The sequence below is a fragment of the Poecilia reticulata genome, linkage group LG7, assembly GCF_000633615.1.
Source record: "Poecilia reticulata strain Guanapo linkage group LG7, Guppy_female_1.0+MT, whole genome shotgun sequence".
Lineage (NCBI taxonomy): Eukaryota > Metazoa > Chordata > Actinopteri > Cyprinodontiformes > Poeciliidae > Poecilia > Poecilia reticulata.
Genome location: NC_024337.1, coordinates 24,643,271 through 24,655,963, shown reverse-complemented (window position 1 = coordinate 24,655,963; position 12,693 = coordinate 24,643,271). Strand labels below are relative to the sequence as shown.

At 39.9% G+C, this 12,693-nt stretch overlaps 1 protein-coding gene across 1 annotated transcript; it reads right to left on the bottom strand.

Annotated features, from left to right (window-relative positions):
* Nucleotides 1-248: 248 nt before the first annotated feature.
* LOC103467460 (solute carrier family 26 member 6-like) lies at nucleotides 249-9,446 on the bottom strand. The gene is made up of 19 exons (XM_008413861.2): nucleotides 9,179-9,446; nucleotides 8,491-8,630; nucleotides 8,196-8,306; nucleotides 7,923-8,095; nucleotides 7,669-7,833; nucleotides 7,324-7,476; nucleotides 7,063-7,145; nucleotides 6,620-6,767; nucleotides 5,150-5,263; nucleotides 4,921-4,998; nucleotides 3,392-3,487; nucleotides 3,202-3,308; nucleotides 3,021-3,090; nucleotides 2,350-2,442; nucleotides 2,106-2,216; nucleotides 1,752-2,027; nucleotides 1,624-1,678; nucleotides 1,126-1,256; nucleotides 249-1,010 (listed from the first exon to the last, which is right to left on the bottom strand). The coding sequence occupies exons 1-19, from the start codon at nucleotides 9,316-9,318 to the stop codon at nucleotides 984-986; spliced, it is 2,271 nt and encodes a 756-aa protein (XP_008412083.1). The 5' UTR covers nucleotides 9,319-9,446; the 3' UTR covers nucleotides 249-983.
* Between the last annotated feature and the right edge of the window lie 3,247 nt (nucleotides 9,447-12,693).

Here is a 12,693-nt window from a genome sequence, read left to right as displayed (position 1 = left end):
ATGGATATTTAGAGTTTGGAGGTAGATAAACATGCCATGGAAACATGACAGGAAATCCACATTGAAACAACTGCAAGTAAGATACTGCCTGCTAACAGATCCAAAAGACTTCATTTCAGAAGTCATTAGTATCCTTTTATTACCTTTGCAGCTGTATGAAAAGAAGAAAAAATTAAATCTGTGACTTATTAACGTTTTCTGCAAGTTGATCATTCATCTCATGGGTGTGGTAAGGAAATCATGTTGTCTGCTTGTCTGATCAGTGCACCAGTATTTTAAAAGTAGGCTAAGTATGTAATTGCACCTAACAAACATATTCAAAAATAAATAGAAAAAAAATAGAAAAGGCCAGATCATCTATTCTGGCCTTGAGCCAGGCTAGCTCAAAATTAGCAGTTTATAGAAATAAGCTAAACGTTATGACTACTCTGACTTGCGAATATTGATATAAGTCCATCCTTTTGTTTGAGTAAAGCTGCCCCTGTGTTTGAATGTAACAGCAAGCACGCTTTTTTTGTGGTCACATTAGTCACAAATGGCTGGCAGATGTTGTACTTTCCTTTTCAAAAGTGTAGACTGGTGAATATGCACACACCACCATAAGTTTCCCTTTAGCCCCAGCCTTCCAGTCGTTCTCTGCTTCCTCTCATGGATGCCATAAATACAGACTCTCATTAGTGCTGCGTTACATTCTCCCACTCATCCCCCACCCTCCGCCATCTCAAACACTCCACACCACACAGCAAGAGAGCCGCAGTGACGTATTCCTGGCCATCTCATTATACCATATCATAAAAAGCTGGTCGCCAAGGCAACAGATCCCTGTGTTTCCCTGGCAACCGGCCGCCATGTCAAGGTGGCGCATTCTCTCCTGGTGAATGAAAGGGGAGGAGACAGTGGCAACCAATGGAGAGCGGTGAAACGTGCCAAGGGGGAGGAGTGGTTGAAGACTGCGTGAATTGAAAAAATGCGACCCCTCCTGGTTACATTTGGGTAGCGCAAGAAAGATCCTGAAATAAGAGAAATGGACAAATCAGACCTTGGAGGAGGGGGTGGGGGGAAAAAAGAAAATGTATTTGTAGCAAAAAGCTTTCATTTAATGCCTCTGCAGTGTGATTCACTCACAAAACCGTTGTCCTCCTGTCCCAGTTTCTTGAAAATGTGAAGAACTGCATCATGAACCGACACAAACAAACAGCTCTTGGGGACGGACTCGGAGAAGAAGTTTGCCCTTTCCATCTGCTCCACCACACAGGCTGTGTTTACAGCACATAAAGACAGAGCAGTGTTGATGACTTTAAAAGATTGCTTGTGTTTATGTGTGAGTTATTTATTCATCTGTTTTTAGGTTGTTTTTTTGTTGCGTTTGGTTTTGCTTTTTTAATGCACTGATTAGATACGAACTGAATTTTGTAGTACTTTTCACAATTACAACAATTCAGCTGACCATCATTGGGAACACATATCATCCTGATAGATTTCTGCTTGACTTTTATGTGCCATCCGGAACAATGTGGCGCCTCACAGGCTGAGACCTCGATGCACTCACTATATCAAAACCCAATGCCTTGATTTTGTATTCACATCACTTCTGTCTCTTGTTTAGTCTGCGGGTGGCTTTACCTTGACAGCCGGCTAGATAGATGGTCACACCAACGTCCCCAAAGTCGCTGAAAATCTGAAATAAGAACAAAACTTTATTCAGCGTTTGCTGCTCTTCTCCCAAGTAGGAAATCCAGATACAGACGTACATTTTTTAGTGTCTTCACAGCAACTGTGTCCATAGAGCTGGTCACTGAGACATCCAGAATGATGCTGTGAGTCCCAGATCTACAACTACTCTTCTTCCCACCTTCACCATGATTTGAATCCACAGTGAAGACCTCATACGAGTCTGAATCAGAGTCGGATGTGGCTTTGTCGGAATGATAGCCCCAGTTGATTTGACCTTTGCCAGAGACGTCTGAATCTGTGTCAGGCATGCTCAAAACCACACCATTCTGGTTATCTTTATTCTTATTTAGCCTCTGTCAAAAAAGGAAAATGTAATGACTTAAAAAAATATCACCTAGCACCAGTATAACATTATTTTGCAGAATGCATACATTTTTCTTTGCTTCATCTTTTTCTCTTTTTTTCTGCTTTTCTTGTTCACGCCTCTGCTTGGCTCCTCGTTTCTTCTTCTCAGTTTGCAGCTTTCCGATGTCGATTCCACTCTGCAGAAGGTTTGTGTGTCATAATTAAGACAAAGATAGAGAAGTGAGGCAAGAGAAATAATGAAGCCATAGAGGCTAATGTTACCAGCAGAAAGAGATTGTATTGCACTGTCATGGGCACACATGCACACACCTTCTCTTGCAGGGACTCCAAGTACATTTCAGAATTTGCGAAATTGATAGTGGCTGATGAGTGGAAGATTTTTATTCCCGGGATCTCTTTGGCCTGCATGGATGCAATAATAGACAAAAACAACTCAGTCATAATTTTCTCTGAACCATAAATTGAAGAGACCATGTTTTATTTAGCTTCTTCTTCATTATGACACATCAAGGCAGAACCCTAAATTTTGCAGCTGAAGTTCCACCCTGTCATCAGTCGTCAACAAAACGCCTGCTGAACTCTTGAACGTTTCAGACAAAGACCATCTCTCCAGTCAGGAGAAAGCAGTCAACCTTCTTCCAGTTTTAAAGTGACATGTATACACTGACAGTGCCACTGAGCTAACCTGTTGTAGAGCTGCTAATGTTTACATTTGTACCACTCTTGTTCATTGCCTTATCAGAGTCAAGTATAAATGTATGCTTTAATAAGAAAATACAAAAGCAATGTGGAACTACAGCAAAATAACTCAAGAGCTTGTGGCCTGTGGACAACGTTTCTCATTGTTTCTGAGAAGATGTTCAACCTTTGCAAAACCAGCAATCAAATTAATATTGCAACATCCAATGCTAAAATACTACAAGTAAAGAAAGGGAAACTGAGTAAAACTTGGATGGTTTGCTTTGGAGCAATAATGTTACCTCTTTGTAGGCGTCTATGTCCAGATACAGCTCTGTGCCTGGCACATTGCCCAATATTGAGTACCTGGGTCTGAAACAAGTAGCAGTTATATGATTAAAACAAGTATTTCCCTGCAGCCTTTTACTAATTAGATCACAGTACAATCATTGTCAGTAAGTACGATCAAAGGCGTGTTATTACAGTTGTGTTTTGAAGATGATTGTGAGCATGGAAAAGCCGATGGAGACAGCCAGACCCAAATCCAGATTGAGGAGGATGGTGCTTATGAATGTGACCAGCCAAACAAGCTGCATGGCAATGATACCAGCAGTTAGACGTGTCAGCAGCTTCACAGACTGCATTTAAATTGAACTGGATGAAAAAGACTCACCAAGTCAACCTTGTTGGTTTTCCACAGCATGGGCATGTCCATAAACTGCTTGAACATTCCTTTCAAATTCACAAACACGATCGTGGATAAGACCGCCTGAGGAAACACAGATGAATTCAGACAAAATCCCCAGCTTTACTCTGTATGAATTCTGCTCATGTTGGCAGCATGTTGGAGTAGCTCTGTTGTGTTTGTCTGATTTATTCTTTTTGTAGATTAGTTCAAAAGATTTTTGATTGAGGTATTTATTCTCTTCGGTTTTCGATGCTGTGCAGTTGGAAGGAGTTTTTGCTCCTACTTTCATTTTTGTTTTTACTTTTGGGCACTTCTTATGATGTGTCGCCACGCCAACAAGGTATTGTTTTCGCAGCTGGAGGCAGCTGGAGGCAGCTGATCCGCGTCTCAAAAACTCAAAACACCTGAACTGCAACCGCGAATACCAGAGGAGTTGAAAAGGAGGTTTCATCGACGCAGAGCAGAACCAAAGACAAGAAATGAAGTTGATTAGCAGAGTTTGACTTCAACTGACGTGTCATCCAGGACATATTACTGAAGAATGTCATCTTTGTTATCTGAATACTGAACTTTTAGCAAGTCATGAAAGTCATGAGACTGTCATAGCAGCAGTCATTAGTCAGAGGCCTGTTAAGATTTGTTGGAAAACTGATTTCTACTGGAGATCCTGACTGCCCACAGCATCACTGTCCACAACGAGTCTTTGATGTTGCCTTTGATGATGCTTGGGTGATATAACTTGCAACAAAATTTAAAATGCTTTAAGATGAAAAAAGTGTTTCTCAATTAAATTTGAATTCAGATGGATTGTAGTGATTATTGGTGAGCTTTAAAATCTTTTTTTTCCTATAGGTTTTCCAAACCAAAACAGTGTTGTAATGAGTAGTGGTGTTACTGATCAGTTTAGAATAATTCAGTTGATGTTTGACCTGTTTTTAAATTTCTGGTTGCATGTTTATCTCAAGGCTGCACAGTGGCGCAGTTGGTAGAGCTGTTGCCTTGCAGCAAGAAGGTTCTGGGTTTGATTCCTGGCCCCGGTCTTTCTGCATGGAGTTTGCATGTTCTCCCTGTGTGTGGGTTTTCTCCGGGTACTCTGGTTTCCTCCCACAGTCCAAAAACATGACTGTCAGGTTAATAGGCCTCTCCAAATTCTCCCTAGGTGTGAATGTGTGTGTGCATGGTTGTTTGTCCTGTGTGTCTCTGTGTTGCCCTGCGACAGACTGGCGACCTGTCCAGGGTTTACCCAGCCTCTCGCCCGGAAAGTTAGCTGGAGATGGGTACCAGCAACCCTCCCAACCCCACTAAGGGACAAGGGTGTGAAGAAAATGGATGGATGCCAATCAACAAGATTTTTGTTGTTGCTGTGCTCATGACCGATCAGCGTTGACGATTAGGTTCAGTTCGGAGTATTTAAAAACAGTGAAACGACCCTCCATCTTAGAGAAACATGCAAAAAGCCATTTTATCTATATCAGAAAACATTGTTAGTGAGAGAAGAAGGGAAACCGTGGTACCTTGGGGAGATCTTCAAACAAGGAGCCAATTTTCAAAACTGCAATGAGCACGATAACGGAGGAGATCATCCCAGCAACCTGACAAAAGACAAACACCAGGACAAAATGCAAATCTGTAAAATGTACAGAAGTGTCAACCAAACATCTGACTGCAGCTGAATTCTACAGCAAAGTTCCTATTTAATTTTTCTTTGCTTTTGCAATACGATCACATTAAAATTTGCTTTACTTGAGTTTTGCCGCCGGTGCTCTCCTGTACAAGACTTCGAGACAGCGAGGCTGTCACAGCGTAACACCGGAAAAAACCACCGATGGTGTTACAGAGACCAAGAGAAACCAACTCCTTGAAAAAGAAAAGCAACAAGACAGGAAAAAAAACACATCAGTGAAATATTAATTACCTAAATTACCTAGGCCTACTGGTTGAAACATAAATGATTTTCAAAGCTAATATGATTTCATTTTTCAGTGGTTTGCTGTGAGACCTTTAATTTGTTTTCATGAACTGCACACCCATGGATTTTGTAACTTTTCTGGACAATGGTGTTCTGTTTATTCAGATGTCTTGGTCTGGCTGCTGCACTCTGAGATCAGCTGCCAGCAGCATGTTTAAGACATTAGATCACGTAAAGCTTGTTGAGAATAAAACATTTAACAGGTCCATTTAGAGGTTCTGAGTGCTGTAAGTTCATTTCTCTCATTTCCGGAAGATTCAGAGACCTAACATATGTCAGAGTGCATGTTAGAAATATAATAATGACTAAACGGACTTGAAGACAACTCGTTTTGATGGACCAATACAGATTTCTTCGGTAAATTGATGCAATATGATAATTTTCTTTGTAACAAAAAACAACACTGTTTAAGCACCTTATGGTTTGGCATTTGAATTGTGTTACTCTTTTCTTTTTTCCACTTATACTGACTTTATCTAATGCAACTTCTGTCTAACATTTTATCAAAGCTCATCTGTTCTAGTTCAGTTAGGCTAATTGAAACCACAACCTCAGTTTACTTGCAGGTAAGATGCAACATTTATCATGCAATAGCTTTCTGAAATATGATTTATTATAAAGGTGAACCAGCATGTATCCACTGTTTGGTTGTCTGTATTCAACATGTAGAGTCTTCGTAATCCAACTTCCGGAGGCAAAAATAAAATAATGTAAATGTGAGTTGGTACAGATCAAAAGACATTTTCGAGATTTGCAATCCTGATTAATACCTTTAATGTTTTCTTTTTCTTATATAAATAAAACTAAAATAAAAACTAAAATATTTTCAGCAATACAGTGATTCAAAACACATTTCAGAGTCACAATTGATAGAGTGAAAGCTGGTGCTACATTGTATTGATTCAAGGTGCTGAATGCAAATATCATGTCACATTTTCAGATTTTTATTCCTAACAGGCTTTGAAAATCATTTATAATTGTCCTTCTACATACAGTTACGCTATGTATTGATTTGCAAAATAAAGTTTTTAGTAACACGGCATGTGTAGCATGTTTTGCAAGAGACCGTACAGCAACCGAGTTATTCCCGTCTTTGTGGTCAGGATGAGGCTTGATCAGTCACTTTTTCCACAAGTGTGACTGTCATGAACAACTGTGAGTGATCAGACAACAAACTCTAATTTCAGAGCCGTGATTCAGCCTCAGTTGAGACTGTCAGCTGCTTGAGGGCGTGACCTCCTCACCTGATTGCTGTCCACCTTGTAGCCATGTTTGAGGCCGAACGTTTTGCCCAGTGAAATGTCGATGGCGTAGCCCACGATGGCTACAGCGAAAGCGTCGCCGATCAACTGTGAGAAGAGCGTGGCGTCAGGAGCCCGAGGGGGCTTGAGCCTGAGGAAACACAAATGGGTTTTTTTTTGTTTGTTTGTTTGTTTTGTAGCTACAGTAAGAAGCAGATTCAGTAATTGACTGCTGATTTCTGGAAAAAAAAAAAAAGAAACATTCCATTGTTTTTCTTATTATTTGACTTTTTAGCGAAATGTTCAGGGTCTCTTCACCAGAAACCGCTACTGTACTCCTGAAGTTTGAGACTATCTCCATTTCTGTGTCATGCCCATCTACTTTCTTTTTCTTTCTGTTTTTCCAAAAAGTCCTCCACATTTTAAAGCCAGACATGTGAACTCACCCAGTGGGAATCTCTCCAACCACATTAACTGAATATTCAGTGTTGAGTCCACAAAAGTAGGTTATGACTGTTGCTGTGATGATCTGATGGAAAGTAATGGCAAACAGGATGCTAGTTTAAAATTGATACACCGAGTAAATCATTGCATCATTGCACTTCTTCACTGAACTCAAATTTAGGGTTACACTACCCCCTAGTGGAATTTGAGGAGAAACAGCAAGCGATTGAGTGAAAACAAAAGAGAGAAAGCAAAGTACTCACAACTACAAGCTCTATGGGGATTGGTAATGGTAGCCTCTGTCTGTAGCAATCATTGATTTCTTTAACCACGATGAGAACGGCAAGAGCCACCAGGCTGATCACCAGCTCCGGGATCTTCGTCTGAGGAAGAAGTCTGCAAATATCCACCACAGTCTGTGTGGAAGGGAGCAGTAAAAGTAGGAAGTACATCCCTGCAGGAAATCTTAATGTGATAACTGTTGCCATGTTGAAATCTGTTCTGGGGTTAACGGCTTAAAATGAATAGAAGCACCGACTGCAGCTTTGACTTAAAAGAAATGGAAGAGAAAAAAACTTGGAATTTCTTTATTTTTCTCACATACTCACATAAACAAGGGCGAATGGTCCAACGAAGCGAGCTGGTGTGATTCCAAACAGGTATTTGAGCTGAGAGACGCACACATGGCACGCCGATGCCGTGGTGTAGCTTCGAACTAGCGGCTCAGAGAGGTACGTCACCATGAAACCAAACTTCACCAAGCCCAGCAGGAGCTTCCAAAATAAAAAAAAGAGAAAAATGAATCTTCAGGCAATTCGCCCACGGTGATGAGATCAGAGTGGACGTAAACAGAAAGACTCACCTGAAAGATTCCAGCCAGGACTGTGAGGGAACACGCAACCTGTACTCTATACGAGTCCCTTGCAGTCAAGTTCACAATCTCTGACCCGTTGGTGCCGTTTAAAATAAAGTTACTGTCAGGTGCAAGCCTCTCTGTCACACTGCCAACCATAATACTGATCACAGCAAATGTACCTGGACACACACACAAAAAAATATCCTCCAACATGTACGACATTTTTTCACTGACAAAGGAGGCTCAATAATGACTCCTCAGTTGGATGTTTCCTCTCACCAACAGAGACGTGCCTGGAGGTGCCGAAGATACAGTAGACTAGTACCGGGTAGAAGGAGGAGCAAAGTCCCATCATGGGGCGCAAAGAGGCCAGGAGAGCATATGCCATACCTTATGTAGCAAAAGAAGAAATGCAGATAAAGACTGTTACTGCTTTTGTTACTTTGTTTGCTCCCATGTCTTCCCATTAAAAGTGAAGCATCAGTGCTTAACCCCAACCCCTAAATTTCACATAGTCAAAAGTTTTTAACAAATAAACCAATAAACTTAGAACTCAGTTTGCATGAATACAAACCCTGTGGCAGATGCATGATTGCAATGCTGCAGCCAGACATCACGTCACCTATGATATTTTCTCGAAATGGGTATTTTGGCAGCCAGGAGAGAATGGGAATCCAGGTCAGCAGTGCGTTCTTCACCTGAGACACGGAGCACCTGCAGCAAAACAAACAAACAACCAAACCAAAAAGCAGAAAGAAGCAAAACCTTTCTCAGTGTTTTGTTTGCAGGTTATTGAAGACGCCTATTTGTATTAACCAACAAGACCTTGTTCATGTTAATGCGTGCAGTCAAATGAGACACATGCTGAGAGGTTTATCAGCTGGCCTCGAGATACAGTAGAGATCAGGATAAAACCACTGCTGTTTCTATCACATTGCCAGAGCATCTACAGCCAAAGCATACACAAGCTTTACATATGTTACTAAACATTTCACAATATTTCACATTTTTTGTAATTTTCTCAGAAAACTTTTGTAATACCTTTTCTTCTGATCCTGTCTATATTTATTAGTTGTTCTATAGTAACGAATCACCTAAATGCAAATGAATGCAAATAAAAACACTTTTAAAGATCCAACACTCAGTTTGACTCTGTAAAAACCAATGCTTCTGTCCAGAGCATATTTCTGTCTCCTTTTTTTTAATCATTTGTCAGCAGCGCCTCTTTACACCCTCACATTTCTTCTCTTTTTTGGTTTTACCTCAGCATGTGTTTCATCCGTTCGCCAACGGTTGGTTTGGTGGACCATGTCCCTTTTTGGGCCACCTCTTCCAGGCGGGACTCATCCAGGACTTCCCTGTGGACGACGTACTCCCCAAAAGTTGTGTATCCATCCTCCATGTTTTCGTCTGGTCGAGTAAAATCTGCAAACAACCATAAAACCTCTGTCTGCTTAAAGCTCCTGCTCTCTGCTCAAGGGCCTCTGTGAGTGAGATGTGTCAGGTGTCACCATACTTCAGTACTGAGTAGCAGTGCTTGTTTCCTTTTAAACTGAGGGAGTGACTGAGAGTGAGAATCTGCACCAGTGTGTGGGAGTGACCATTTCTCTCCTGTCTCCAGAAGAGACACCATCCCTGACTCTCATGGGCAGTTCTGGACAGGAGTCAATATGGGCCTACGCTCCCTGATGCTGGCCCATCTACTGAAGCAATAATGCTAAATCAATTACATATGATGATATGCACTGGCACAAGAACCCTAACTAATTGATATTTTGGACCTATTTCATCTCTAACTTTTATAACACGCAACCTGTACTCTATACGAGTCCCTTGCAGTCAAGTTCACAATCTCTGACCCGTTGGTGCCGTTTAAAATAAAGTTACTGTCAGGTGCAAGCCTCTCTGTCACACTGCCAACCATAATACTGATCACAGCAAATGTACCTGGACACACACACAAAAAAATATCCTCCAACATGTAGGACATTTTTTCACTGTAAAAGACAAAGGAGGCTCAATAATGACTCCTCAGTTGGATGTTTCCTCTCACCAACAGAGACGTGCCTTTTATAGTTTTACTTTAACAATAAATTTAAAATAAAGGTGTTGTTCATTCGTTTGAGATAGGATCACAGTTTTCATCTGCTAGATTGAGGGTCTGAAACATTGCCATCCCGGAGCTGCAGGAAGTTCTTTGGCTTGCTTAATATAATAAATGTTGAAATATTACCCAGGTTTTTTTTTGTTGTTTTGTTTTGTTTCACAGGTTTTCTTTGTGTCCCAATGGAAAACTCTGGCTGCACAGTGGCCTAATTGTTAAATTTGGCCTAGAGCCAGCACTGCTGATACTCACGTAAGCAAAAAAGCACATATACACATGTCTATTGTGTTCTGTAAGCATCCATCTGTGTTGTTTATGTGTATGAATGAGTTGCACCAAAATCTTAACTTTATGACATCCTGAATTTTATGAACAAAGAACATTCGCTCTGAAGGAAGATAACAGATGGATGACTGTTATGATTTTGTTTTCCATACTGAGCAAAATGCAGCCAACATATCATAAAATGTATGAGTGGATTCCTAGAACATTCAACACTTCTTTTCAATGTTATTTTTGTATTTAACGGGAAAGGGGGCAGGGGGTGAATGAAAACAGCCATTAAAAATACTTGAGGTTCAAAGTAGCTTGGAAACTGAAACAGAGTCTTTGGAAAATCTCACAGTTTAATTTTCCAGATTCTTTACTCATTCTCCTTGGCGAAACCTTTTAGTTGCCTTGGACTATCTTTGCACAGACATTTGGTGATGATCAGATAAAATCACAATTAAAGTTGCAATCAACTTATCCAATCTTTAGCATAAAACTTTTAAAATATGTGTCAACTCTATATTTAACCTTAAAATTCAGAAAAAAAAGAAATGATGATGGACATATTGTTAAATTTTAGGATAAAAATTATTGAATTTTTTTGCTGTCTTTTACTCAGTGACTACTACTAAAACCAATGATATATTGAGCATTCAAGTGAAGGAATAATTGACCCACATGAGGAAATTCCACTTAAGAAAAAACAGAAGCTTCCAATGGATCAGTGTTAAATGCAACATTCCTCCACATATTAACCATGGGCCCTGTCACACACACACACATACACATACACGTAAATGTGTGATTTTAACATCCAGGAACATTTTGATGACCAAGCACAGATGAAAGAACAGCTTGTTTTGAATGAGAGGACATTGAATCAAGGGACAGTTATGCAAAGACAAAGTCAGACATCTTGTGAGTAGTTCCTCCAGATGCATGTTTGATGCTAACATTTGATGCTAACATTTGACCTAATTTTAAGGAGGTCATATTAGAAAAATGCTAAAAGCAATAGATCTAAAAAATAATAATAATAATTTAGTTGCATCAAAAAGTTACATTTCATATCATTTAAAAAAAAAGTATGCTATTTACTTTTACGTTGCTAATTTGCAGAAAACCTCTAGCCTTTTTTTCTGAACTAATCCGCATCAGCTAAGTTGCATTGATTATTGTTTGCTAAATCTTCACCTATGTTAGGGCTGATCAAACACAAACATCCTTCATAAATCTCTGTTATCTGGAGTTTGAAGTGTCTGCATCTTTATGAGATTCTCCACTCACCTTCAGGCTGCTATCAGCTCTTATCTAGAACTAAAAGCCAGGTTAAATCAGTTGTCTCCTTTAACAAGTTAAATAATATTTTAAAAGGCAGTCTGTTTTCTTTCTAACTTGAAACTCATAAAGTTATTTTTTGTAAGTAGCTGGTAAACAATGCTGTGCGATTGTAAAGTTTTGCATTTTGTCATGTTAGAACACCAAACCTTTTTATGACACAAAGCCACACAAAGTACCACATAAAAGAAAGTTGTGTTTACAGCCTTGCATATTATTTTCCATGTAGGCCAAAAAGTTAAATTTGGTCTTATCTGACCAAATCACATTCTTCTAGCTTTGCTTCATAAACTACAAGGCTCCTGGGAAACTGGCAATGGGAGTACTAATAACTTTCTGCCAGAGATGGCTTATTTCTTGTCTCTCGACTTGTGGAGTGCACGGCAGATAAATGTCCTGTAAACAGTTTATCCCATCTGTGGATTTCTGCTCCAGTTACCACGGGCTTGCTGGCTGACACCTCCTGTGTTTGACCTCTCAGTTTGGGTAGACTGACCATATTTTTGTAGGTTTGACATTGTTATTGCTCACTTTTCTCTTTTTTTGATGATGGATTGAACAGAGCCCTGTGAGATGAATGAAATTTTAGACATTGCTTTAATTCTCCACAGCTTCATTCCTGATAAGGTATCCATGAGGTGGAATGATTTTTTTTTTTGTGGAGTGCCTTGAGACAACATTTGTTGTATTAACCACATAATTTAACTGAAGTGAACCTGTCCGCTTAATGTTTTGTTAGCATTTTGTTCATTTTATGTTAGACCAGGATCCCCAATTTATTGTTTCTCTGCCATTGTTTTGCATCTGAGTACCGATTGTCAGATTGTTGATCTCCATTTCTTATCATGATAACTTTATTATTGCTGTGAGGTTGCCTTCTTTTTCTTATAAGTGTTGGTTTGACCCTCAACATGCAGGCTTGCATTTTGGTCCTGGATGACAGATCCAGGGTCTGGATAGAAACCAGGAGGGGTGAAACATCTCTGCAGAGCCATTAAACTGTTTGATGCTCCCTATAGACAGACCTACAGAACTTTTAAGACGGGCATTAAAAATCAGATCTTG

Excerpts from the sequence above, each read along its gene's own strand:
- LOC103467460 (XM_008413861.2), bottom strand. The coding sequence starts at position 9,318 with ATGGAGGATGGATACACAACTTTTGGGGAGTACGTCGTCCACAGGGAA. Across the intron at positions 5,264-6,619 it reads ACAAGGTGGACAGCAATCAG|GAGTTGGTTTCTCTTGGTCT; the intron begins GTGAGGAGGTCA and ends TTCTTTTTCAAG. Across the intron at positions 1,679-1,751 it reads CTGTGAAGACACTAAAAAAT|ATTTTCAGCGACTTTGGGGA; the intron begins GTACGTCTGTAT and ends TTCTTATTTCAG.